This window comes from Scyliorhinus canicula, chromosome 2 (genome assembly GCF_902713615.1).
Source record: "Scyliorhinus canicula chromosome 2, sScyCan1.1, whole genome shotgun sequence".
NCBI classification, from domain to species: domain Eukaryota; kingdom Metazoa; phylum Chordata; class Chondrichthyes; order Carcharhiniformes; family Scyliorhinidae; genus Scyliorhinus; species Scyliorhinus canicula.
This window is the reverse complement of record NC_052147.1, coordinates 97,855,559-97,880,514: the sequence shown is the minus strand read 5'-3', so window position 1 is coordinate 97,880,514 and position 24,956 is coordinate 97,855,559. Positions and strand designations below refer to the sequence as shown.

General features: G+C 48.5%; 1 protein-coding gene across 2 annotated transcripts in view; it reads right to left on the bottom strand.

Annotated features, from left to right (window-relative positions):
* plekhh1 (pleckstrin homology domain containing, family H (with MyTH4 domain) member 1) overlaps positions 1 to 24,956 on the bottom strand; it is a 165,543-nt gene that overhangs the window by 46,602 nt on the left and 93,985 nt on the right. Inside the window, exons 8-14 of one of the 2 annotated variants that reach the window (XM_038783805.1) lie at positions 22,015 to 22,093; positions 19,812 to 19,903; positions 17,554 to 17,704; positions 15,828 to 15,967; positions 12,126 to 12,236; positions 11,905 to 12,000; positions 6,903 to 7,061 (exon numbers count right to left, since the gene is read on the bottom strand). In XM_038783805.1, coding sequence (XP_038639733.1) covers positions 6,903 to 7,061; positions 11,905 to 12,000; positions 12,126 to 12,236; positions 15,828 to 15,967; positions 17,554 to 17,704; positions 19,812 to 19,903; positions 22,015 to 22,093 — 828 coding nt within the window. The remainder of the gene's footprint in view (positions 1 to 6,902; positions 7,062 to 11,904; positions 12,001 to 12,125; positions 12,237 to 15,827; positions 15,968 to 17,553; positions 17,705 to 19,811; positions 19,904 to 22,014; positions 22,094 to 24,956) is intronic. The other variant, XM_038783811.1, reaches the window with a different exon arrangement.

Genomic DNA, 24,956 nt, shown 5'->3' with positions numbered 1-24,956 from the left:
TCTTCAAATATATAGATTGTAAAATTGCACTAAAGCAAGATGGTGCCAGAGTGCGATGACTCTCTGCGAGCTCTCTCACACACATCCTCTTTTTACATCTCCTATAATCGTACTAATCTCTGAATACTTAATTCTAGCACTAACACTAACCTTTCTCTTTTATATTTGCCCTATGTTTCCCATATTCCTTTAGTCCCTGAGAGACCAAAGATCTATCTATCCTAGCGTTAAATATATTCAATGATGGTGCACCCACAGCCTCCTGGGGTAGAAATAACTCCTCGAGTGAAGCAATGTTTCCTCATTTCAGTCCGAAGTGATCAGCCCCTTATCCTGAGACTCTGCCTCCATTTTAGAGTCCGCAATCAGCGGAAACAATCTTGCAGCGTCTCTCTATCAAGCCCCTTCAGAATTCTGTTAGTATCAATGAGACCGCCTTGCATTTTTCTAGACGCCAGAGAATGTGAACTCAATTTACTCAGCTTCTCATCATAGGACATTATCTCAGGGACCTTCACTATACTGCTTCCAGTGCAAGTATATCGAGTGAGATCTTCCGGCCTCACCTACGGCGCATCCCCACCGTGGGTTTCCCAGTGACATAGGGTGGATTCAACAGGAAATCCTATTGATAGCGGTGGGATCCCACAGCTGACCAATGATGGGGCCCCTCCCACTGTCAAGAAGCACGTCAAATGGATGCCGGAGAATCTTGTCCACCCTTTCTTAAATGTGGAAACCAAAACTGCACGCGGTAGTCCAGATTCAGTCTCATCAAAGATCTCTGCAAGACATCGCTATTCTTTTACTTCTAAACCCGTTGCAATAAAGGCCAATGTGCCATTTATCTTCCTAATTGCTTGCTGCATCTGCATGCTAACTTTCTGGCTTCCCAGGCAGCATGGTGGTGCAGTGGTTGGCATTGCTGCCTCACGGCGCCGAGGTCCCAGGTTCGATCCCGGCTCTGGGTCACTGTCCGTGTGGAGTTTGCACATTCTCCCTGTGTTTGCGTATGTTTCACCCCACAACCCAAAGATGTGCAGGTTAGGTGGATTGGCCATGCTAAATTGCCCCTTAATTGGAAAAAATGAAAAATAACTTTCTGCCTTCCTTGTATGAGCACAACAACCATGTCTCTTTGAACATCAACACTACAAGGTTTAACACCTTTAAAAAATATTCTGCATTTTTATTCTTACGAACAAAATGAATAACTTTACACTTCCCTATATAATACTCCATCTGCCAACTTGTTGCCCACTCATTGAACCTGTCTATGTCTCTTTGCAGCCTCTCCACATCCTCCCTGCAGTTTATATTCCCACCTAACATGGCATCATCAGCAAACTTTGATACATTACTCCTTGTCTCTTCATCCAAGTCATTAAAATAGATTGTAAATAGCTGAAGTCCCAGCACTGATTCCTGTGGCACTCGACTATTCACTGCCAACTTTGAAGAGTCATTTTTATGCCTGCTCTGTGTTTTTGATCGATCTGTCCATGCTAATATATTACCCCCAAATTCTATGAACCTCTCTCTCCCTCAATCTCTTCCCTCTCCCTCAATGCCAGCAAAACTAAAGAGCTGAACACTTCAGGAAGCAAAGTATCGTACACACCCCTGTCTGCATCAGTGGTGCCGAGGTGGAGATAGTTGGCAGCTTCAAATTCCTAGGTGTGCACATCACCAATAATCTATCCTGGTCCACCCACGTTGACACTTCGACCAAGAAAGCACAACAGCGCCTATACTTCCTCAGGAAACTAAGGAAATTCAGCTTGCCCACATCAACTCTTACCAATGTTTACAGATACACCATAGAAAGCATCTTTTCTGGCTGAATCACAGCCTGGCATGGCAACTGCTCAGACCAAGACCATAAGAAACTTTAGAGAGTCGTGAATACAGCACAGTCCATCACGCGAACCTGCCTCCCATCAATTGACTCTGTCTGCACCTTCCACTGCCTTGGGAAAGCGGGCAGCATAATCAAAGACGGCTCCTACCCGGGTTAATCATTCTTCCAACTTCTTCCGTCGGGCAGGACATACAGAAGTCTGAGAACACGCACAAACAGATTCAAAAACAGCTTCTTCCCCGCTGTCACCAGACTCCTAAACAACTGATCTGATCTCTTCACACATCTTTTCTACTGCTTAGTACTGCACTCCTGTATGCTGCACCTGATGCCTGTGTATTTGCAGTGTGTATTTATGTGTGCCCTATGTTTCTTTTCATGTGTGGAATGATGTGTGGCTGGTTTAGCACACTGGGCTAAATCGTTGGCTTTTAAAGCAGACCAAGGCAGGCCAGCAGCACAGTTCAATTCCCGTACCAGCCTCCCCAACAGGCGCCGGAATGTGGCGACTAGGGGCTTTTCACAGTAACTTCATTTGAAGCCTACTTGTGACAATAAGCAATTTTCATTAAATCTGTCTGGAGTGTATGCAGAACAATACTTTTCACTGTACCTCGGTACACATGACAATAAAGCAAATCCAAATTCTTCCTTTTAGCCTTTTGTGTGACCTTACCGAATGTTTTTTGGAAATCTAGGTTACACTTCATCTACTCTTTTCCCTTTATCTACTTATTGCCTCAAAAAAACTCTAATACATTTGTCAAACAGGACTTCTTATAAAACCACGTTGACCTATTCTGATCATGCTAAGCTTTTCTAAGTGAATTGTTCAGACTTCTTTAATAATAGATTCCAGCATTTTCCCAACAACTAATGCTCGGCTAACTGACCTGCAGTTCCCCATTTTCTCTCTCCCTCCTTTCTTGACAAACAGCATGTAACATTAGCCAGCGCCCAATCTAGTGAGACCATTCCCAAATTGAAAGGATTTTGGAAAATCATAGCTAACACATCCACGTAGTGGTTAATCAATGCTTTTCAAGCTGGAGGAAGGTTTGTAGTGGAGTTCCTCAGGGGCCTTGCTTTTCCTGTTATATATTGATGACGTAGATCTTGGCGCACAGGGCACAATTTCGAAATTTGCAGATGATACAGGCTTAGAAAATTGTGAACTGTGAGGAGAATCATATAGACCTTCAAAAGGCCATTGACAAGGTGGTGGACTGGGCCGACAGGGGGCAGATGAAGTTCAATGCGGAGAAATGTGAAGTGATTTATTTTGATCGGAACAGCACGGAGAGACAACATATAATAAATGGTAGAACTCTAAAGAGGATTCAAGAGAAGATTAGGTATATATGTGCATAAGCCATTGAAGGTAGCAGAGTGGCTGGTAAAGGATACAGTATCTTTGGCGTTATTAACAGGGCCATACAGTACAAAGCAAGGAAGTTATGTGGAATTTGTGTAAGACACTTGTTTGGCCTCAGCTGGAGTACTGCTGGGAGCAACCCAGCTCCAGCATTCCACGTGGCCCAGGCTCCGGCACTCCGTGCAGCCCGGCTCCAGCACTCCGCGCTGCCTGGCTCCGGCACTAACTGCAGGGCAGAAAGGGTGGGACAAAGGTTTGAGCTGAAAACTGTGTGAGAGAAACTTTAATCAGGAGAACTGATAGAAAATAAACTGTTACCATGGAAACACAGCTCAGAAATGAAGAAGCGATTTGAACATTCTTCTGACCTGGCACCAGTTCAAATGACTTAATTGGTTTTGCTGAACCATAGCTTCTGAACTGGTGCCAACTGAGTGAGCAACCCAGCTTCCCCAACAACCAACGCAGAAATGAAAAGCAGCTGTTTAGTTGTGCTGATGCAGTAGAAACATCTGGCAGGCTGAATGCTTTGGGCAACGTGTCGAGGTCAAAACATACTCGAAACAAACACATTATGTACTCAGACTCTCAATGTTGCAGACACCACAACATCCCGGGATGAAATCAGACCATGGCTCATGCCGCAAAGTGGATATGCAGCCGTTTCACACCTTCCTCTATCTTGATTGACACTGGTCAGGATTCTCCGGCTGTTGGGATTCCCTGTTCCCGCCGGCAGTGGACTCCTGCCTGTGGGTTTCCCGGCAGTCTGGGGTGTCTGCAATGGATAATCCCACTGATAAGCGACAGGAGTAGAGAATCCTGCCGCCAGCAAATAATAATAATCTTTATTGTCACAGTAGGCTTACATTAACACTGCAATGACGTTACTGCGAAAAGCCCCTAGTTGCCACATTCTGGCGCCTGTTCGGGTACAGAGGGAGAATTCAGAATGTCCAAATGACCTTACAGCACGTCTTTCAGGACTTGTGGGAGGAAACCGGAGCACCCGGAGGAAACCCACGCAGACACTGGGAGAACGTGCAGACTCTGCACAGACAGTGACTCAATTCGGGAATCGAACCTGGGACCCTGGAGCTGTGAAGCAACGGTGCTAACCACTGTGCTACCGTGCCGTGTCGCCGAGAAACACGCAGCTGGGGGATTGGAGAATCCCACCCACTGACTTCACCATAACAGAATATCGGGACGGTGAGATGGATTGATAATCTAATGTCACCTGTTTCGCAAAATGAGTAAATTAAGTGATTTCACCTCCCCATATTCTCCACTATCTGCTTCCGTCAAGCAGTGTCCTGATTGTGCAGGCCAGTCTCTTAATGAATTAGGATGTCTCACACTGCAGCTAGATGGTCTTTTGTAACACACGCAGGAAGAGTGTGTACACGGAGTAATCCTTCTGCCCAATCCTGTTTACTTTACTGTTCTCAGAGAGTGAGGCTGGAATACTATCACAGAATCATAGAATGATCCAGCCAGTCAGCGCATTGTTCCTGTGTCAGCCCTTTGATCGAGCTATCCAATTCATTCCACTCCCCTGCTCTTCTCCCAATGTCCTGTCTGGATTATTGTCTTTAGGGGAAAAAGATAAATGGGAACTTCCACTGTTAAAATAAAGGTGCAAGGTGGGCAAACATCACATTGCATAGGTTACTTACTTCCTCACATTGCTGAAGTCAGAGATTTTTCTGCTGGAATATTTAACTTTCTGCAAATTTGCTTAACTCTTCCCTTTATGGGTTTTTCCCCTTTCCTGCTCTGATAACTAGATTTCCATTTGAGACACCTCACAACATCAAATGCAGTCTCATCTAATCAGCCGTATCTTCCACTCTATCACGGATCTATCCTCACTGCCTCCCCATATAGCTGGCTCTGTACTTGCTTCAACGCTGTTAAATCTCTGCTTCTTTCATTTCTGAGGGAAGGACATTAAGCTGAAATGTTAACCCTCTATCCGTCTGGGAAGATAGGAACGAGGAGCAAGAGAAGGTTCCTCTGTCCTTTGAGCCTGCCCCGCCAATCGATAAGATCATGGCTTATCTGGGTGTGGACTCAACTGCACCTTTCTGTCTGCTCCTCATCAATCTTGTCCATCAAAAATCTATCTGACTCTGCCTTGAATAAATTGGATGACACACCCTCCATTGTTTTCCACAGACTAAAGACCCTTTGAGAGAAAAATAATTCTCCTCATCTCCGTCTTAAACTACACCATCCCTGTGCCTCTAAAGATATTAGTGAACCAGGGTATTTGGGGTATTGCCCCAACCAAACTCTGGAGGTGCCAAGTCAAGATGATGGAAAAGGAAAACCCATAGCCTCGATAGTTGTCACCAAACGAGTTCATAATGAAGGAACAATGATCTTGCATTTCTATTGTGTTGCGAATTGGGGAAAATTGGGTAACATTAAATTGGGACAAAATTAAATTGATACGGTCAGCTGTCTGAAGGGTGTTTTGATATGTGAATTAGCAAACCAGCGAGAAACATGTTTCCTATGTGACTCGGGGAAATCAATGGGGTAGAAAAGATGTAACTTCATAGTGAAGATATAAGGGAATTGCCGCTTATAAGTTTGCTATAACCCTACAGGAAGCCCAGGAATCTGCAACATCAGAGTCCCTGTGGCCTCGCCTGAATACGATCAACCCAGATGATGGGCGGGGCCGTGCCAAGGGTGGCATGGGCCTGCGATCGGTGGGCACCGACGCGGGCAGCGGGTCCGATACCCGTGCACTATTTGTTCTTCCGCCGCCCCGCAGGATCAGTCCGCGGGGCGGCTGAGGGGCATGACGGCCCGCGCATGCGCGGGTTTGGCGCGTCTGCGTGATGACGTCATCCGCACGTGCGCGGGTTGGAGCCGCCCAACCCGCGCATGCGCGGATGACGTCATTGTGCGCTTCAGCCGCCGTGACTCTTGGCGGGCGGAGTTAGCGACGTTCGCTAACTCCGCGTCGCCGTGATTCCCCCGGCCCCGATACTAGCCCCGCCCGGGGGGAGGAGAATCGGGTCCCGGGACGGAGCTCTGAGGCTGGCGTGAAACAAGGCCAGTTTCACGGCATGCCGGATTTGCGAAGAATCGCGCCCGTTGTTCTGCAGACAGTCCAGGGACTGAATTAAATGTCGCCCTGTGGTCATTTAACCCTGGGAGGGGCGTTAACTGTTTTAAGGCGGGAACTCTACCTGTTACTCATCTCCATTTGGGCAGGAGGCACCGCCTCTGAAAGTTTGCAGCCAATCAAATGGCACACAGCACTCTGAGCTCAGTAGCGCCACTGCTGGTGGTGGCCACTGCTGAGACTACAAATCCGAGGAACTGGAGTACAAAGGGGTGTGTGGGGTATTGCTGGGACCAGGCTAGAGTGAGTGGGGTTGGAGGAAGTAGGCAGTCGGGGCAGGCAGGCCAGGGGGGAAGAGAAATGGTAGTGGTGGGGGGGGGGGGGGGGGGGGGGGGGGGTATTTTATGGGGACTCTCCTGTCCCTAGGGACCATAAAATTCAGCCAATGAGTGCTGATCAAAAGCGAGTTCACTGTCTTTTCGGTGTGGATATCAGAGGCGGAGGGTAGGAGAGGTGGAGGGTAGGAGAGTGATTGTTTTGACAGTGTAGGATCGTGGCCAAAGTTCCCATCAGCCTCTTACCTTAGTCAGCCAGCCTCTGACAGACGGCTTTGATTCAATCTGTGTGATGACCGGGCTGGCCAGCTGAACCTTCAGAATGCTCTGGAGAACTCGGATCCATTCCTCCAGGATATTTGGGGAGTCAGCAGTGAGGTAGTACGTCCTTTTCTCTGTCACCAGCTGCAGGAGAGACAAGCAGCAATGAATTATGATGGTGGCCCTCTTCAGCCATTGATGAATGAATGGGTTCCAGCTCTCATTATCCCTGGAGCAGGGCTCTGCTGCATCAATACAAATACAGCCACATGGGGCAGCATGGTGGCGCAGTGGTTAGCACTGCTGCCTCACGGCACGGAGGTTAGATTTGATCCCGGCTCTGGGTCACTGTCTGTGTGAAATTTGCACACTCTCCGTGTTTGCATGGGTTTCGCCCCCACAATCTAAAGATGTGGGTTGGCCACGCTAAACTCCCCCTTAATTGAACAAAATGAATTGGGTACTCTAAATTAGAAACAAAACAAAAACAAATTCAGCCACACATCCCACACTGGGTACATCAAGTATTCCGGCTCCAATGGGCTCTGGGGAAAAAACAAACTTCTCAAATCTCCTTTGGAGTTGTGTAACATGTTTTCGGTGATTTGACTTATTTTGGACTTTTTTTTGCCACAGGAAGGACTTGGAAAATAGAGTTTGAATGTTGGGATTTTATAAACAAACCATAAGCACAAACATTTTTTTAAAAGAAGGAACCTCTGAAGTGCCATTAATATGCTCCATGGAAGCACTTTTTCAGTTTGTTCGATATAAAAACAGAAAATGCTGGAAATAGACAGCATCTCTGTCTGAACCTGTGGCCGTGTTTTCTTAGAAGGAGGCCATTTGGCCCATTGAGTGTGCACTGATCTTCTGAAAGAGCACTCTACCTAGGCCCAATCTCCCACCCTATCCAGGTAACCCCACCTAGGGATAATTCATCATGGCCAATCCATCTACCCTGCACATCTTTGGATTATGGGAGGAAACCGGAGCACCCGGAGGAAACCCATGCAGACACGGGAAGAATGTGCAAACTCCACACAGTCAACCCAGGTCGGAATTGAACTCGCGTTCTGCCGTGGTGAGGCAGCAGTGCTAACCACTGTGCCACCCAGTGGACAACATTTTCTCATTTTTTTTGAACTCAGTGACAACTCAGGTGGGAAAAGTGATGTGCTGCCTGCTGGCTCCACTGCTGGCATTTCCCACCAGATTGTTTTGATACTTGGTTAAAACGTGATGTTGGCAAGGCGGGCTCTGAATTAACCCGCCCCGCCAGGAACCTGTGCTTTCAAGAGATGGATCAAAACAAAGGGATCCCCACCACTGGCGGACATGGGAGAGTCAACACCCCCTCCCCAGGAAACGCCCACCCCCTCTCACAGACACAAGAAACCATCCCTCTCCCCCCACCCCATGGACACACTGAACCTCCTCCCCTCACCAAAAACCTCAATGGGTGCTACTCCCTCTCCAGCAGTGCCCTCTGGCATTGCCCCTGGCATTGCCCTCTCCCGCCTGGGGGCTAGACTTACCTGTACGCCCGGCAGGTTCTCTTCGCCAGGTCTTCGTTTGTCAAGACCTATTGCAAACAGGGTGGGGGGACGGGATTATCTAATGTGGGAGGGGGGGTGGGATAACAGAGCAGGGAGGCCCACTAATTAGATGTAAATATATGGTAATGAGGCAGGAACCCCATTTCACGGCAGGAACCCCATTACATTACTGGAGGTGAGGGGGCGAGCGCGGGATGACAATGGAAACAGGAAATCCCGCCGCCGCAAATGCCGTTTTGGGGTACCTCTTGGATTCTCCGTCCCCTCCGGCTTTCCCACCTGCCGAAAATGGGGGCGGAGGATCACGGCCATTTTGTTTGGAAGTCTCTGATTCCATCTGACTATGAACAGAGGGATATATCTGGGGATGGTGGGAAAGGAGACGGAGACAGGCTCTGATCAGATACAGCAGCAGGGAAGTTAACAGCATTTTGTTCAAGTCAAGTAAATCAACCCGTTGATTTGGCAAGTGTAAAGTGCTCATTCGCCTCTGTTGACACAAGAAGGTATGTTTTACTGAATAAATGAAGTGAATCCACTTAGAACTGATACTCTGAATTTTCACTTCCTAGTGGAATAATAATTTGTAGCAAAACTTCCCACGGTGTTTCACAGAGGTGTACTCAGGCATATAATCAGGAGTCTAATGTGGGGAAATGTGAACTCGTTCACTTTGGTAGCAAGAATGGAAAAGCAGTACAGTAATTCCTCACTTGTGATTGCATTCCTAAAAATCGCGACTTTAAGTGAACCAACTTCATGTGAATTATGGGTTTCCATAGAAACTAACGCTGAAGCCAGAGTTAGGTTCTTTCGGCGAGTGCACCATTGAAATACAGTGCCATACATTTGCTGAACTGTGCATTCCTAGCAGAAATAATTTGTAAAATGTATTACTAAACATGAAAGAAGTGTTTTTTTTTATTTAGAGTACCCAATTCGGTTTTTTTCCAATTAAGGGGCAATTTAGCATGGCCAATCCACCTATCCTGCACATCTTTGGGTTGTGGAGGGTGAGACCCACACAGACATGGGGTGAATATGCACACTTCACATGGACAGTGACCCGGGGCCAGGATCGAATCCGGGGTCAGGATCGAACCCGGGTCCACAGCGCTGTGAGGCAGCAGTGCTAACCACCAAATATAAAAGAAATGAAATGAAAATCGCTTGTCACATGGAGGCTTCAAATGAAGTTACTGTGAAAAGTCCCTAGTCGCCACATTCCAGCGCCTGTTCGGGGAGGCTGGTACGGGAATTGAACCCAAACTGCTGGTCTTGGTCTGCGTTATAAGCCAGCTATTGAACCACTGTGCTAAACCAGCCCCAAATGTAATGTGGAATTAAATAATTTTAAATATTTACAGCATTCACCTCAGTAAAAGGTAAGTTAAAGTCACCGTGGGATGACCACATCTCAGGCGAGGGGCAAGGTTGAGAAGGCAGGGCCTTCATGAATAACCTTCAGCCGGTAAAGGAATTGAACTCACACTTCTGATCTCGCTCTGCATCACAAACCACCTGTCTAGCCACAAAAACAGAAAATGCTGGACAATCTCAGCAGGTCTGACAGCATCTATGGAGAGAGAACGGAGCTAACGCTTCGGGTCTGAGTGACTCTTTGTCAATGCTAGAAGAAACTGGAAATGGGGTCAGATTTATACGGTAGTGGGGGGGGGGTGTGGGGTGGGATAGGGGGCCAGCGATATGTGGAGATTGACAAAGATGCCAAGGGCAGAAGACAAAAGGAATGTAAATGAGGGGGCGGGATTCTCCCATTCGGCGGCAGAGTGTCCACGCCGTTGGAAACGCAGTCGCATTTCACGATGGCGTGAACTGGCCGCTGGGGAGTACCAATTCTGGCCCCTAGAGGGGGCCTGCACGGCGCTGGAATGGTTCACGCCGCTTCAGCCTCCCATCCCGGCGCGAACTGTGCGCTGCGCCAACCCGCGCATGCGCGGTGGCCTACCTCAACGCGCCAGCCCCGACGCAACATGGCGCGGGAGTTCAGGGGCCGGTGCATAAGAAAATAGGCCGGGGAGCAAGAGGCCGGTCCGCCGATCAGTGGCCCCGTTTGCGGGCCAGGCCCCATCGGAGGCCCCCCCGTCCCCCCAGGGTCGGAGCCCCGGAGCCCCCCCACAGGCCCCCCCCCTCGGCACGCAGAGTTCCCGCCGACTGCGACCAGGGGTGGACTGCGCCGGCGGGACTCTGCCTTTTTAGAGCAGCCGCTCAGCCTATTCGAGCCAGAGAACCGGCGGCCCGGCCGCACAGCGCGGACCGTGACTGGCGGCAAACGCACCGACGCCAATGGCGCCGATTCTCCGTTGCGCGAAGAATCGCGTGCCGGCGATTCTCCGGTTGCGGGGATTCTCCGGGCCAGCCCGGGGCTGGGAGAATCCCGCCCGAGGGTATTTAAGACTAAGAAGAGATTAGAATGTGTGACTGGCAGAACAGAGGTAAACAGTGTGTCAAAGGGCAACTGGGAACAGTTGGCCCAAGTGGGGAGGAGGGAGGGGGGACAATGGAGAGGGAAGAACAGATTAATGGAAGAAATGAAAAGAAATTGATAGAAATAAAAAATGGGGTGAAGGAGGAGGAGGGAGTTCACCGTCTGAAGTTATTGAACTCAATGTTAAGTCCAGAAGGCTGTAATATACCTGTCGAGCCAAGTGAGCTAAACCAACCCTCCTTACTATTCCAAAAGAGAAAATGCTGGAAAATCTCAGCAGGTCACCTCAGTTCAGTGCTTTTGGATTGAGCAGGCTCCAACTAAGGGCTGAAGTTGGTTAATGCCGGTAATAGCTGAAGGTGCAGATCTACCTGCACTAACTAACCTTTGCCATTAGATGGAGCCCAGGACTTCAGTGTGAGATCAGATGTGAAGCTGAGTGAAGTCAGCAGGGGAGCCAGAAGACAGGAGCTGCTGAAGAACATACCCCAAGAACTAAAGTAAGAATAGAGGTCAGGTGGCAAGGATGGAGATCGGCAGGGGCCGGATGCAAGGCCGGGAGTCAGCCAAGCTGATAATTAGCAAAGACAGGACCCGGCAAAGCCCAGAATCGGCACTGTTGGGAATTGGTCAGGACGGAAATCGGCAAGCTCAGAATCGGCAAAGCCAGGACTGATTAGTGCAGGATCCAGCATGGCTGGTAACCGGCAAGGCCGGAAGTCAGCAAGAGCAGGAGAGACAGAATTCTGGATGAGCCATAGTTAACAGAGGGTGCAGGTTGGGGAATATGGAAAGGCGAGAATTGGAATAGGTGAATCTGGAGGTGGCAAAGGCACGGACGAGGGTTTGAGTAGCAGGTGGGCAGAGACAGGGTGGAGAGGGAGGCAGTGGTTCGAACCCAGGCCAGACCAGGGATGGACATTCCAGGTGAGCTCCTATATTCTTTCTGCCATGCTCTGTGAAGATGGGAGGCCCTCACCTGGAAGGTTTGCGCTCCTTCACCACGAACGATGCGACAGGAGGAGCCGAGTTCAATCCGGCCCTGTGGCTTGCGGATGACATCACTCTGCGATACCAAAGGACAGAAAAGGGCACAACATATTGTTAAAAACTTAACATGTCTTCAAAGCTTCAACTTCAGATCCATCCAATAATAAACTGAGTATCTCCCATTTCTATCCTCTGACTTGGGGTACTCACAGGTGACTTGTAGTACAGGATCTCACCGTTCCTCAGCACAAACCATCGTCTCTTCCATGTCTTTACCTGGCCCCCCATCTTCAGCAGATAACCAGATTTTTCTAAAGGCTCCTGCAACCAACAGACATATAAATGGGTCAAGGGGTCTGCAAGCACCTGAGTGAGGAAACGGTAAAGTCTTTAGATTTGCTGTCTCTCTCAGTGTTATAACCCGCATGAGACCTATGGGGTTGGGACAGTAAGTCTGCCAGTGAGTCCAGTTGAATACGAGCTTCCCCGCTAAAGGGGCAGGGAGCCCCAGGACATTCATGATTGAGATCTGTATAAAGTTAGTCAGGTATGGAGCCAACAGAGCAGACCCGGATGGGATCTGATGTACGTTGGAAATATATACCTAGTTTTCTTTTCACCAACATGATTTGGTCTCGTTTGCGACCTACAAAACTCAGATTGTCCAATTCTGTGAACCAGTAGAGAGAAAAATCAAAGGAACGGTAAAAGAAGGGAGACGGGGAGAAAGGCTGGCGACATCTTGTAAAAAAAAATTTTTTAATTAAAAAAGGAATGATCCAATCAGATAAGGAAAAGACTGTTTACTTTCCAATAGGCTGTGAGTGGATGGTGTGAGTGCAGGCAGGGTGGTAGGGCGTCAGGTGGGGAAGCCATATAGTACAATACAGAAGGGTATCCAGTCCTTTGAGTGAATGCCGAGTCTGTGGAGTAATCCAGTCAGTCCCACTCCTCTGAAATATCCCCGTAAATCTGCAAAGTTTAATTACGTCAAATGCCCATCCAATTTCCTTTCAAAATCACTGACCGTCTCCGCTTCTACCAGCCTTGCAAGGAGCAAGTTCCAGGTCAGTCCCACTCTCTGTGTAAAAACATCTTTGCTCACGTCCTCCTTGTACCTCCTGCCCCAAAACTTAAATCTGTGACCCCCTCGACCTTGTATCATCAGCTAATGGGTGTGCATATATTTGTCTACCGTATCCAAATCTGGGATAGGCCCGAACCTTGCGCTTTTTGCGTGCACAGAATCGGTGGGCCCAGAATGTTGTTCTGGCCGCGATCGGCCCTCGACCACGATTTCACACTGGCAACCTGCGTCATATGGGCAGAGAAAGGCTAAATACTGCTGGGGTGGGGTGGGAAGAGGACAGGTGTCCGAACGAGGTGAGGGAGGGCGTTTCCATTGAACTCCCTGAAGGATGACAGCTGCTGTGGAGCAGCCTGAGGGAGCTGCAGCAGTGTGTGTACAAATAAAATGAGCTCAAAGAAATGCTGCAAATTGGGTCTACACTGCAAATTCAAGCAGCTGACACGGAGCACCTCATCCCTCAAATATCTCCTTTTATTTTGTTTAGCCCTGGATGGAGTTTGTAGCAGAAACGTGAATGCTACATGGCCGATTAGCCAAGTAAAAGTAGGCGGGCAACATGAAGTCACCGACCATTGGCTGCTTAATGGGTTAACTGCCCGCTTAACAATAACTGCATGCGGCCCATCGGATCTAATATTGCACACAAGTGCAATGACATCGGGAAGTGCGTCCAGCATCTTCTCACATGATTCCAGGTGAGGCGCGTGTCCACACGTTCAACTTTAAATTCTGGCCAGAATCTTGATCAGATCTTCCCGTAATCTCCTCTGCTCCAAGGAGAACAACCTCAGTCTCTCAGAGCCAACCTTGTGGCTAAAATCCTCCCCATCCCCGGAACCGTTCTGATAGATCTCCTCTGCATCCCTGTCAAGGACCCTCACCTCCTTCCCAAAGTGGGTGACCAGGACTGGATGCAAGTTGTGGCCTAACCAGATCTCAAGACCTCGATTTGTGAAACCGTTCAGCCCAAGTCATGTCATGGCACTAGAATAAGTCCAATCAGAGTCAGTAACCCTTTAGGAGCTTCAGCTTCAATCAGTTCCGTTTCCCGTTCCTGGAAGGTGTAGCAAATTAGGAAAAAGTGCAGCATAAACTCCCGCGTAGACCTGTTGGGGCTAAATGGACTGTTTCTATGCTGTAAATGATATGAAATACAGGTACAATGTCTAAACAACAACCAGTGGGGAGGTGGGGAGGTGGTGGTGTGGTGGTATTGTCACTGAAACAGAGTCCCAGAGTAATGTTCTGGGGACCCAGGTTCAAATCCCACCACGGAAGATGATGAAATTCAAATTCAATAAAAAGTTAATTGTTGTAAAAACCCATCTGGTTCACTAATGTCCTTCAGGAAAGGGAATCTGCCACCCTTGCCCTGTCTGACTACTTGGGACTCCAAACCCACAGCAATGTGCTTGACCCCTAAATGGCGAACAGGCTACTCTGTTCAAGGGAAATTAGGGGTGGGCAATAAATGTTGGCCTTGCCAGTGACACCTACATCCCATTAATACATTTTTTAAAAGCTTTTATGACTGATGTCTGATTGTTTTCAGCTACCTGTACTTTTTGGCCTACTTTGGTCGATCTGTAAACACAGGTGAGAGCCATGGATAAATGTCACAAGATTAGAACCTTCAAGGAGCACTGGAGAATCTGAAAAGCTTGTAAAAGGGACTAAATGAATTAATTTACAACAATCTGGGAGGGAACTGGTCCACAGAGATGGTTGTGTGGAGCTTGCACCTGTCCAGATGGACTAATACATGTAAGTAACCTTTTTGTTGGGTGTGAATGTATGGCCCCAGGGACATTCGATGGTTAATCCACTCCCTTAAAGCAGTGACGGGCAACCTAAACTAGTGAGTGGGCCGCATGAGTGGCCGTCCGTCATCTAAAGTGGGCCGCAAGATGAGGGGCGGGATTTAATGGCCACATTGCACTTAAGCGAGAGCGCGTTACGGCCATTAAACCATGGGAGGGGCCAAAATCGAGCGGAAAGGCTGCTGCGGGGAGCTAAGTAGACTTCTTCGCTCAAAGGCAAAGAGCCTGGGGGCATAGGGGTTGCTGCCCCGGTGCTCAGAGAGGGGTGGGGGAGCCAACCTCGGTTGGGCCGCCATTGGTGGGGGGTGGTTGAGGAGCAGATTGGGTGGCTCACGGCACCACGGACCCGGGTTCGATCCCGGGTCACTATCTATGTGGAGTTTGCACATTCTCCCCCATCTGCGTCAGACTCACCCCCACAACCCAAAGATGTGCAGGGTAAGTGAATTGGCCACGCTAAATTGTCCCTTAATTGAAAAAAATAATTGGTACTCTTAATTTTCTTTTTTTTAATCATGCCCGGAAATCAGGATTGTTCACTAACCATCACCCTAAGAATAAGATTAAATACATTTAATACACGTTGAACATTTCAGAACGAGCCCTAGGAAATGCTTAGCCATTTATGTATTAATAAAACTTATCAACTTCAAATGGTGAAACCAAAAGAAACACCTACATTTTGGACACGGAGGGAGTGCACGGCTCTCACAGACAATGCTGTGAGCTATCAACATGCATCTCACTTCACTTGCCCTTGCTTTGTGTATGCATCACTTCAGTCATACTGGTGGGAAATGAACTACGCGGCTGGAAATCAATGGAATGTGGTGACCGTCCGCGCGGGCAACAATCAACTAAATGTCTTGCGGGCCCCACTCAGAACCCAGGTGGGTCACATGTGGCCCTTGGGCCACAAGTTGCCCATAACTGTCTTAAAGTGATGCCCAATCCTTTTTTCAGTGGCCCTTAATGTACCGGAAATACAGTCTGATCACCTACATTGCAGTTGCTTTCTGACGAGTAGACGGAGCAGGTTCGAAGGAGTTTGTGCTCCGGCTCAGAGTAATCGCTGTCCACGGAGCAGGCGTCAGGAGGAATGGCATAATCACTTTCAGAACTAACTGAGGACATCGAGACCCCTGCAGAGAAAGAGACACGGTGATTTCTCCCTCATTCATCAACCATTTCCACCACATCCAATCACAGGCATTAATGATGAGCAGTTAGTGAAGGAACTGGAATTTAGTGACAGGAGGAGGCATCATCATTCAATCAGAGTGCCTTGATTCTTGACCCCCTAATATCCCTGCTCAACAAGAATTCATCAATTGGACTTCTGAAATTTCAACCTACCCCAGCCTCAATAGCCTCTTGGGGAGAGAGTTCCAGATTTCCACTACTCTTTGTGTGAAGAAGTGCTTCCTGGCATTATCCCTGAATGCCGCCTAATTCACCGCCACCCTCACCGTCACCAGACAGAATAGTTTCCCTCTATCCACCCTATTAAATCCTTCAATCATTTTTTTTCTTTAGTCTTTCATGGGCTTGCCCCTTGATTGCCCTTGTACTGAAGGCAGTGAAGAGTCAACTACATTGTTGTGGGTCTGGAGTCACATGTAGGCCAGGCCAGGCAGGGATGGCAGATTTCCTTCCCTAAAGGGCATCAGTGAACCAGATGGGCGTTTACAACAATCAATGGTAGTTTCATGGTTACTGTTGCTGAGACTAAGCTTTCCAGTTCTAAATTTTATTCATTGAATTTAAATTTCACCGTAGTGGGATTTGAACCTGTGCCCCAAGAGCCTGGGCCTCTGGAGTACTATACCCGTTACTTTACCACAAGATCATCGACTCCCCCTTATTCAATGGGGTCACCCTGTATGAAGGCATGTGCACAAGATAAAAGAAATCTCACAGTGCCAAGAGATCTCACTTATAGCCCAGTCATCCAATCAGAAAAAATCCTGCAGGGACTTACTCTGTAGATCCAAACCTCACACTCTGACCTTTCTCAGTGCACCAAGTGTACAGTAGACTAAATCCAACTACAATCTTGTCAGACTCATTTAAATTGTGACTGTGTGGCAAAGCTCAAGTTCGCTCGTCACCTAGGCAACCTCAACAATGGGTAGGCGCCCAATTTATTCACCAGTCCACGAGCTATAGGTGGTTTTATATTTTATGTAAAGGAGGGGGGAGGGTCTCTTCAATGCAATCAGCAAGTTTTCACAATACTGTTTGATACGGTGTTGAATGTCCTGAGCACTAACACCATCGAACTTCTCCACGATCCGCCAGTCACCATGGTTCCCACGTCCCTTCATTGTGCCACCTCACTCCTTTCCTACAAAAGCCTTCTGCAATGCTACCACTTTATACCTGCCTTTGATCACCACCTCAATCACTACTGATTCCCATCTCCGGCAGATGTTCCAATACCGTGAAAGTTCTTCACAGTGTCAGCCCTTGGCCCAGTATTCTCACCTCAGAGTCAGGAGGCCGTGGGTTCAAGTTCCACTCCAGGGAAGTGGAACACATAATCAAGGCTAAACTTCAGGGGCTACTGAGGGACTACTGCACTGTTTGCAACACTTCAAAAGTATTTAATTGGCTGCGAAGTGCTTATGGACATCCTGACAGGTGCTACATAGACACACATTGTTTTTCTTTTGCTCACTGAGGACTGATGCCTGCCACTCGGTTTGCAATCCCACTGATCACCTACCTCTTTTCACAGCTCGGGGACTCCCAGGGCCGCTGTTTTTCCTCGGCTCTGATCCCACGGTGGACGTTCGGAAGCTGGCTTGGGAACTGCTGTCATCGTCAGATCCCGAGGACTCATCTGGGAAGGGAATGTGGCTGATCTGTGTGGCTTTCTGTGAAAAGTCCATCGGGAAGAAAATAATCAACTCTTGGTTTTGAACAAACAACAGCAGTTAAAATGGCCTGACCCAATCTCTCACTGAGGGTCTAAAACTTCAGCCACTGGAGTGAGAAATATTCAGCTTGTGCTTCAGGGCTGCCAAAACTCCAAGGTTGGCCTGGAGGCTCCAGGAGCAAACCCAGGAGAAATATCATCAGGGAAATGTAAAAAATATTGCCTGCTGTTATAATTTTCTTTGAGTATGTTCATTTATTAGTTGTAAAACTACTGGAGATGGGGAAAATTAGGCTCTTTGGGAGTCCGGAAGGGGAGGCCTGCAGAGGCTGATGGGAAGGGGAGGCCAGCAGAGGCTGATGGGAAGGGGAGGCCTGCAGAGGCTGATGGGAAGGGGAGGCCTGCAGAGGCTGCTGGCAATATGAGGCCTGCAGAGGCTGCTGGCAATATGAAGCCTGCAGAGGCTGCTGGCAATATGAGGCCTGCAGAGGCTGCTGGCAATATGAGGCCTGCAGAGGCTGCTGGCAAGAGGAGGCCTGCGCTGGCTGCCGAAACAGGAGGCCTGCAGAGGCTGTAGGGAAGGGGAGGCCTGCACTACATTTAGGGACGGGAGTGGAGGAGGGAAGGAGGGCCTCGTCAGAGACACCCACATTCTGTAGCTGTTAATCCAAGTGGCTGCTAACATCTGAGGCAGAACCTCAATCAAATGTATAATTACTGATACGTCTTACGAGGACAGGTCACTGTTGCCTGACCCCTGGTTAAACCGGAAATGGGCATGTTTGCCATAGATTGGGGGATCAGGTTTCTCTTCTTTTAAGAATTTAACCCCATCCTGCGATAAAACTGCAGCCGCAGTCTCTGTGATAAAATATTTGGCAAAATTTCACTCCAATTAGTTTTCAAACGCGACTCCATGGAACAATGTGTCTCCTCCCCACAGTCCACGTGTGACATTCAGAACCAAAAAACATGGGAGTTGGCCGGTGATGACGGATCACTGCTTGTCACCAGCTGGGAAGGCACAGAGTGAGGAAATGGACAAGTGGTTAATGATGAAGCCAGACACGATGAACTAATGAGCAGGTCAGTAACCCTGCGGAACTGAAGACCAGCGGCGGTTATGCTCCGCCCCACCGCGCCACATTTCTGCTTCACCCCGCCGGCGGGATGCTCTGTTATGCCGGCTGGTCAATGACGTTTCCCAATGTGGGGCAGCCCCTTCAGGAAACCTCCAGGCTGCCGGCAAAGCAGAGCATCCCGCCGGCGGAGAATTCAGCCCCAGAGCTCTGCCCCCAGGTGGGATACATTTGTGTCCAATGGGAGTGGAGGGACACCCCTCCTTTAATCACTCAGCCTGATGAGGGGTTGTGAGACAGTGTAACAACCTGTTCACATAAAACGGGCCCTTGTTACGGAAACAATGCAGGCTTGACATGAATGGGCTGTCTCATTGGCTGTCAGCCATGGATAAAGAAAGAATAATTTCTAATGTGCCTCCCCAGCGACCTATGCACAATTTAGTACATGGACAGTGAAACGTGTGCTAGCATCAGCTGGGGTGATGGCTGACTTGCTCCTACTGGCCTCAGTATCCCTAAAATGAATTAACAAGGGACGACCTGCCTCGCAATCGCCTCGCCACATTTTCCTCCTTTCCCTATGAAGTGCGAACATCTCTCCCCAGTGACATAGAACAACATAGAACATACAGTGCAGGAGGAGGCCATTCGGCCCATCGAGTCTGCACCGACCCACTTAAGCCCTCAGTTCCACCCCATCCCCGTAACCCAATAACCCCTCCTGACCTGTTTTGGCCACTTAGGGCAATTTATCATGGCCAATCCACCTAACCTGCACATCTTTGGGCTGTGGGAGGAAACCGGAGCACCCAGAGGAAACCCACGCACACACGGGGAGAACGTGCAGACTCCGCACAGACAGTGACCCAGCAGGGAATTGAACCCAGGACCCTGACGCTGTGAAGCCACAATGCTATCCACTTGTGCTACCGTGCAGCCCAAACATGGTGACAAAGTGTTGGAAAGTCCTAACAGAGTTCCTTGTGGGTCAATATACTTTTGCAAAACAGTTAATTGTCTTACCCCTTTCAAGGTGGTGTAGACGGGAACAGTCACGTTCTTGTAAATGAGGTGGGTGAAGGGCCCAGAGCTTATACTCGCAGGAAGGTTTGATACTGGGCAGCAAAACAGAAACAGGAGGTTAGCACTAGAATAAAGATAAAGAGCTTAACCCGTACAGGTTTAACCTGTAACACGTCCTCACACTGAGAGATCTACTTCACTTCTGGCCAATTCCTTACATACAGTGAAGAGACCAGCCCATCATTTTAAAGCCGAGATATTTAAGACTGGCAGACGAGGTGCAGGGCACCAAACGGGCTTCTCCCAAATTGAGGCCTCAAATGTCAGGGCAGGGTAACCCCAAGCAACGTGAAGGGTGAGGTTCCTCGGGCGGAACAGATTAATTTGACAGACTCCTGCTCCTCCAAGGCCCAGGAAAGTAAGTCGACACTTCCCTTTGCTGGGCTTTTTTGGTTCCATCACCCATGGATCTGGTAGGAGGCAAGAAACAGATAAGTAACCCTGGGTGATTTGAATGCCCGGTTTCCCGGTTTCTGCAAGGTGTGTGCGCAGGGTTGCAATCAGCCCTCCCTATCTTAGGTGTGAAGTGATCTAGGCTAACAGCTGCAGGGGTGGGCACTGATCCCTTTCATCAGTGAGGTGGGCACCAGCAATAATCCAGAAGCTCAGCAGTTGTTCCCTTCGTCTGTGAAGGGGGCAGAGAGCGTAACGAGCTAACAAACCTGAAAATGGCTGAGAAACAAATCTGATGAAAACAGACTCATTTCTGCCAAGGCCTAGAATTTACCTTTCCCCTGCTGTCTCTTTGATTCTTCCGAACCCTCTTCAGATCCTGCCTCCCTGCCTTCTGTTTATTCAAGGCTTTGAAGTTGAGCTCGTGAGGATTTACTGGTAAACACAGCCCACATTCCTTGGATTTAATTACAGGGGGAAGCCCTTCCTTTTATCTGGGATGTGAGCTGCAGGGGCCGAGTGGGGGCTGCTGCTCCTGTGAGTTTGCAGTAGCAATTGGAGACCCACCATTTCCCAGGGACAGCTGTGCAGGTGTCAGAGTCAACACCTTGAGCGGCCACTGGAAGAAGCTTCTCGACCTCACAAGTGGAGTTGACAGGAAGGTTCACCCGACCAGGAGTCCCTTCCAGGCGAATGGAGGGCCACCCGCTCTGCACACAGCAACTCCATCAAAGGAACATCATTGGGGTAGCCAACCCTCGGATTCCCGGGGGTTTCATTACATGACCTCACACCTCTAACTGGCCCTCTCCCCATCTCCAATATTTCCATACATAAGTTTCAAAGAAAACAAAATTAAAAATAAAATGCCCAATGTGATTTCTCTCCGTATCTTTCTCTCACGGCATTGCCCCGGAAATTAATCTTCAGTAGCTGAAGACTCTTGGACAATCCTGGCGGGTTGGCAGTCCTAGGCCTCGTGCCCACATGGGCACAGACTGGGCCTGTCTACAATTTACTGAACAAAATAGTCTGCCCACATATTCATACGTGAACATGAGGGCACAGACACACTTAGTAATCATGCTGGACAATCTACCCACTAGTACACCAATTCATGAGCACATCGTCACCAGCCCCCGGTATGTGACTCCACAGAGTCCAGCTATGGCTCAGAGGGCAGCACTCTCACCTTCACGTTGGAAGGCCTTGGGTTCAAGCCTTGCTCCAGATGTTCTGAGCACAGCATTGAGGGAGTGTGGAGATGCCATCTTTCAGCTGAGAAGTTAAACTAAGGTCCCACCTCAGGCATATGTAAGAAGATTCCATTTGAGGAACAGTAAAGACGCTTCTCCTGTGTCCTGGCCAATATTTATCTCACGCCCAGCATGTAAAACAGATTACCTGTTGCCTCGATGGTGTAAACCAACAAAACGATGCATTCCAATGACTACACTTCAAAAGTAGTTAATTGGCTTGGGGTTGGAAAAGGTGTCATAGAAAGACAAGTCCTTTTTTCTTCTAATTCTACCTATTGATGAGGCAACACAATCAGTTGACTAATTGGTTTCTAAGTATTCCCTCTGTGCTGGTTTGGTGTTGGGTCTGCAAGATAGGCCTCACCAGAGATGAAGCTGAGTACTGACTGAATGAATCCACCCTCGTACCCTTCGACTATGAAGCAGCCAGAGCTACACAGCCGCTTGAGCATGCGGTCAAGGAATGGCGCTACTTGAATAGCTGTACTTACGTCTCTTAGGGGAGCTGCTTCCAAAGGACACATCCGACATCCTCATGCCAGACTTGGCCAGGGCGTAGATTCGACCCTCCTGTAAAGACAAGGGAAGGACTCAATAGGGCGTTGGGAATCAGTCACTGTGTACAAAGCTCAAGTAACTCATCTGTAATCCCAATCTCTGTTTGAATAAGGGGCAGAGGAGTGTAACTATTTACTCTGGAGAGGGGACTCACTAGTGACAGCCACAGCACGGTGAATAACGCTCTTGCAGCTGAATCAGAAGATTGTGGGTTCAAGTTCCACTCCAGGACTCGAGCACAAATTCTAGGCCAACCGTTCAGTGCAGTACAGAGGGAGCGCTGCACTGTCCGAGGCTCCCTCTTTCAGGTGAGACATTAAGCCAAGGCCTTGTCTGCCCTCTTGGGGTGCAGGCAAAAGATCCCATTCTGTGCATTAATGTTCTCCTATCCTTTATTTATTCCTCAGCTGACATGGTAAAAATGGATAATCTCACCATGATCACAGTGCTTTGTGTGGGATCTTGCTGTGTGCAGACTGGTTGCCACATTTCCTGCATTCCAACAGGCTGGCTGCACTTCATTGGTTGCAAAGAGTTTTGGGACCTTCTGAGGTTGCGAAAGCGGCTGAATAAATGTGTTCCTTTCTTTAAGCAGAGAGATTGCTTCACTAACAAAGACAGTCCAGCACCATGCACACAATCGAGGATGAGCATCCGTCTATCCATCTCTCGTAGGACTGCTGCTGGTCAGCTTTTCCGTGTTCATGCCATTCTTTCCTGGTGGGGTCATTCCATTACTTCCTTTACGTTTCAGCTTTGCAACTGTGTTCCCCTCCCCCTGTTTTCCCTCGGAAAAAAGATTCTGGGGTTCCCGGATTTCCCGGAGGATTGTAGGAATAGCGGCACATGTGGTCAGAACTACAATCTGATCATCCCCCAACCCCCAAAAGGGAAATCAATTACAGAACAATGGATAAGGAGCGGGGCAATGGGCTAGTCGGAAATAGCCAGCACAGGCCTGGTGGGTTGCATGGCCTCCATATGTATTTTCTATGAAAAACAGAAACTAAACAAATGAAAGACCTTAAAAGATACGGAGCTGGCAGCACGGTGGCGCAGTGGGTTAGCCCTGTTGCCTCATGGCGCCGAGGTCCCAGGTTCGATCCCGGCTCTGAGTCACTGTCTGTGTGGAGTTTGCACATTCTCCCCGTGTTTGCGTGGGTTTAGCCCTCACAACCCAAAGATGTGCAGGCTAGGTGGATTGGCCATGCTAAATTGCCCCTTAATTGGAAAAATGAATTGGGTACTCTAAATTTATTAAAAAAAGAAGAAAAAGAAAGATACAGCTTGTGCCAAGCTGGACATTAGAGGAGAGGCACTGAATGAAGATGATGTGGCTGACTGTATCAAAGGTTGTAAAGAGGTAAGAATCAGGTCATTTTTGCTGGATTATTTATTCGGGTTCTTAGTCCCTGGCATCACAGCACGTTTGCATGCACACACGCATAAAATATACATAAAACACGTACACACAGAAACATGTACACACACCCATAAACACAAACACTCAAACCCACACACACAAAAACACTCACACACAAACATTTTAAAAAAAAATTTAAGAGTACCCAATCATTTTTTTCTAATTAAGGGGCAATTTAATGTGGCCAATCCACTTCGCCTGCCCATCTTTGTTGTTGCGGGGGTCAGGCCCGCGCACTCGGCGAGAATGTGCAAACTTCACTCAGACAGGATCAAACCCATGTCCTCGGCATCGTGTTTCAGCAGCGCTAACCACTGTGCCACCCCATTCACACACAAACATACACAAACACACATACATATATAAGTGGAGACACATAAACAATCATTTAAACAAACAAACACAAACACATAAATACACTCACATGCGCGCCACATCCGTAAACACGCACACACGTAAACAAACACATAAACACACTCACATGGGCGCACACATCCGTAAACACGCACACATGTAAACAAACACAAAAACACACTCACATGCGCGCACACACACCCGTAAAGATGCACACACGTAAACAAACACATAAACATACTCACATGCGCGCGCAGACACCCGTAAACACGCACACATGTAAACGAACTCACACACACACAATCACATGCACGCACACACATAAACAAACACAAACACATAAACACACACATGCGCGCGCGCACACACGTAAACACGCACACACGTAAACTAACTCACACACACAAACAATCCAAATCAACACTGTTTAGTTTTGATGTGACAAAAGTGGGCAAAGAAAATGAAGATAGAAGTCAGGATATCAATATCAGGGACACCTAAACAGGCTGGGGTTATAGCGTCTGGAGAAGAGAAGAACAAACAGTGACCTGATGGAGGTCTTTATATTTATGAAGAATTGATATGATAGATGTCGAGATGTTTCCACCTGTAAAGGAGTCAAAAGTAGGGGTGATGAATGTAAGGTAAAGATAATCACTAATAAATTTAATAGGGAACCCGGGGGAACTTTATCTCCCAGAGAGTGTTAGAATGTGGAACCTGCTACCACCGGGAATGCCACAGGTCAACGGAGTAGATACATTCAAGGGGAAACTGGATAAATATGAAGGGGAAATAGGGTAGAAGAATATACTGGTTAAATTGGATAGTGAGGAGTGGGAGCATGAGCACTGGCAGAGCCACATTGGGTAGAATAGCTTGTTTCTGTGCTGTAGTAACTCCGTAGTCACACATATCTGAGTCATGGGGAACCAAGTCACACAAGATCCGTTCAGCTATTTGCTCTGCTAAGGACTGAATTTTACTAACCATCCCCCCCCCCCCCCCCCCCCCCCCCGCCCCCCGCCCCCCCCCCCCGCCCCCTGGCCCAGGCATGTAAAAGGGTTGGGTGCCATGGCAATGGTGCCATGCTCATCG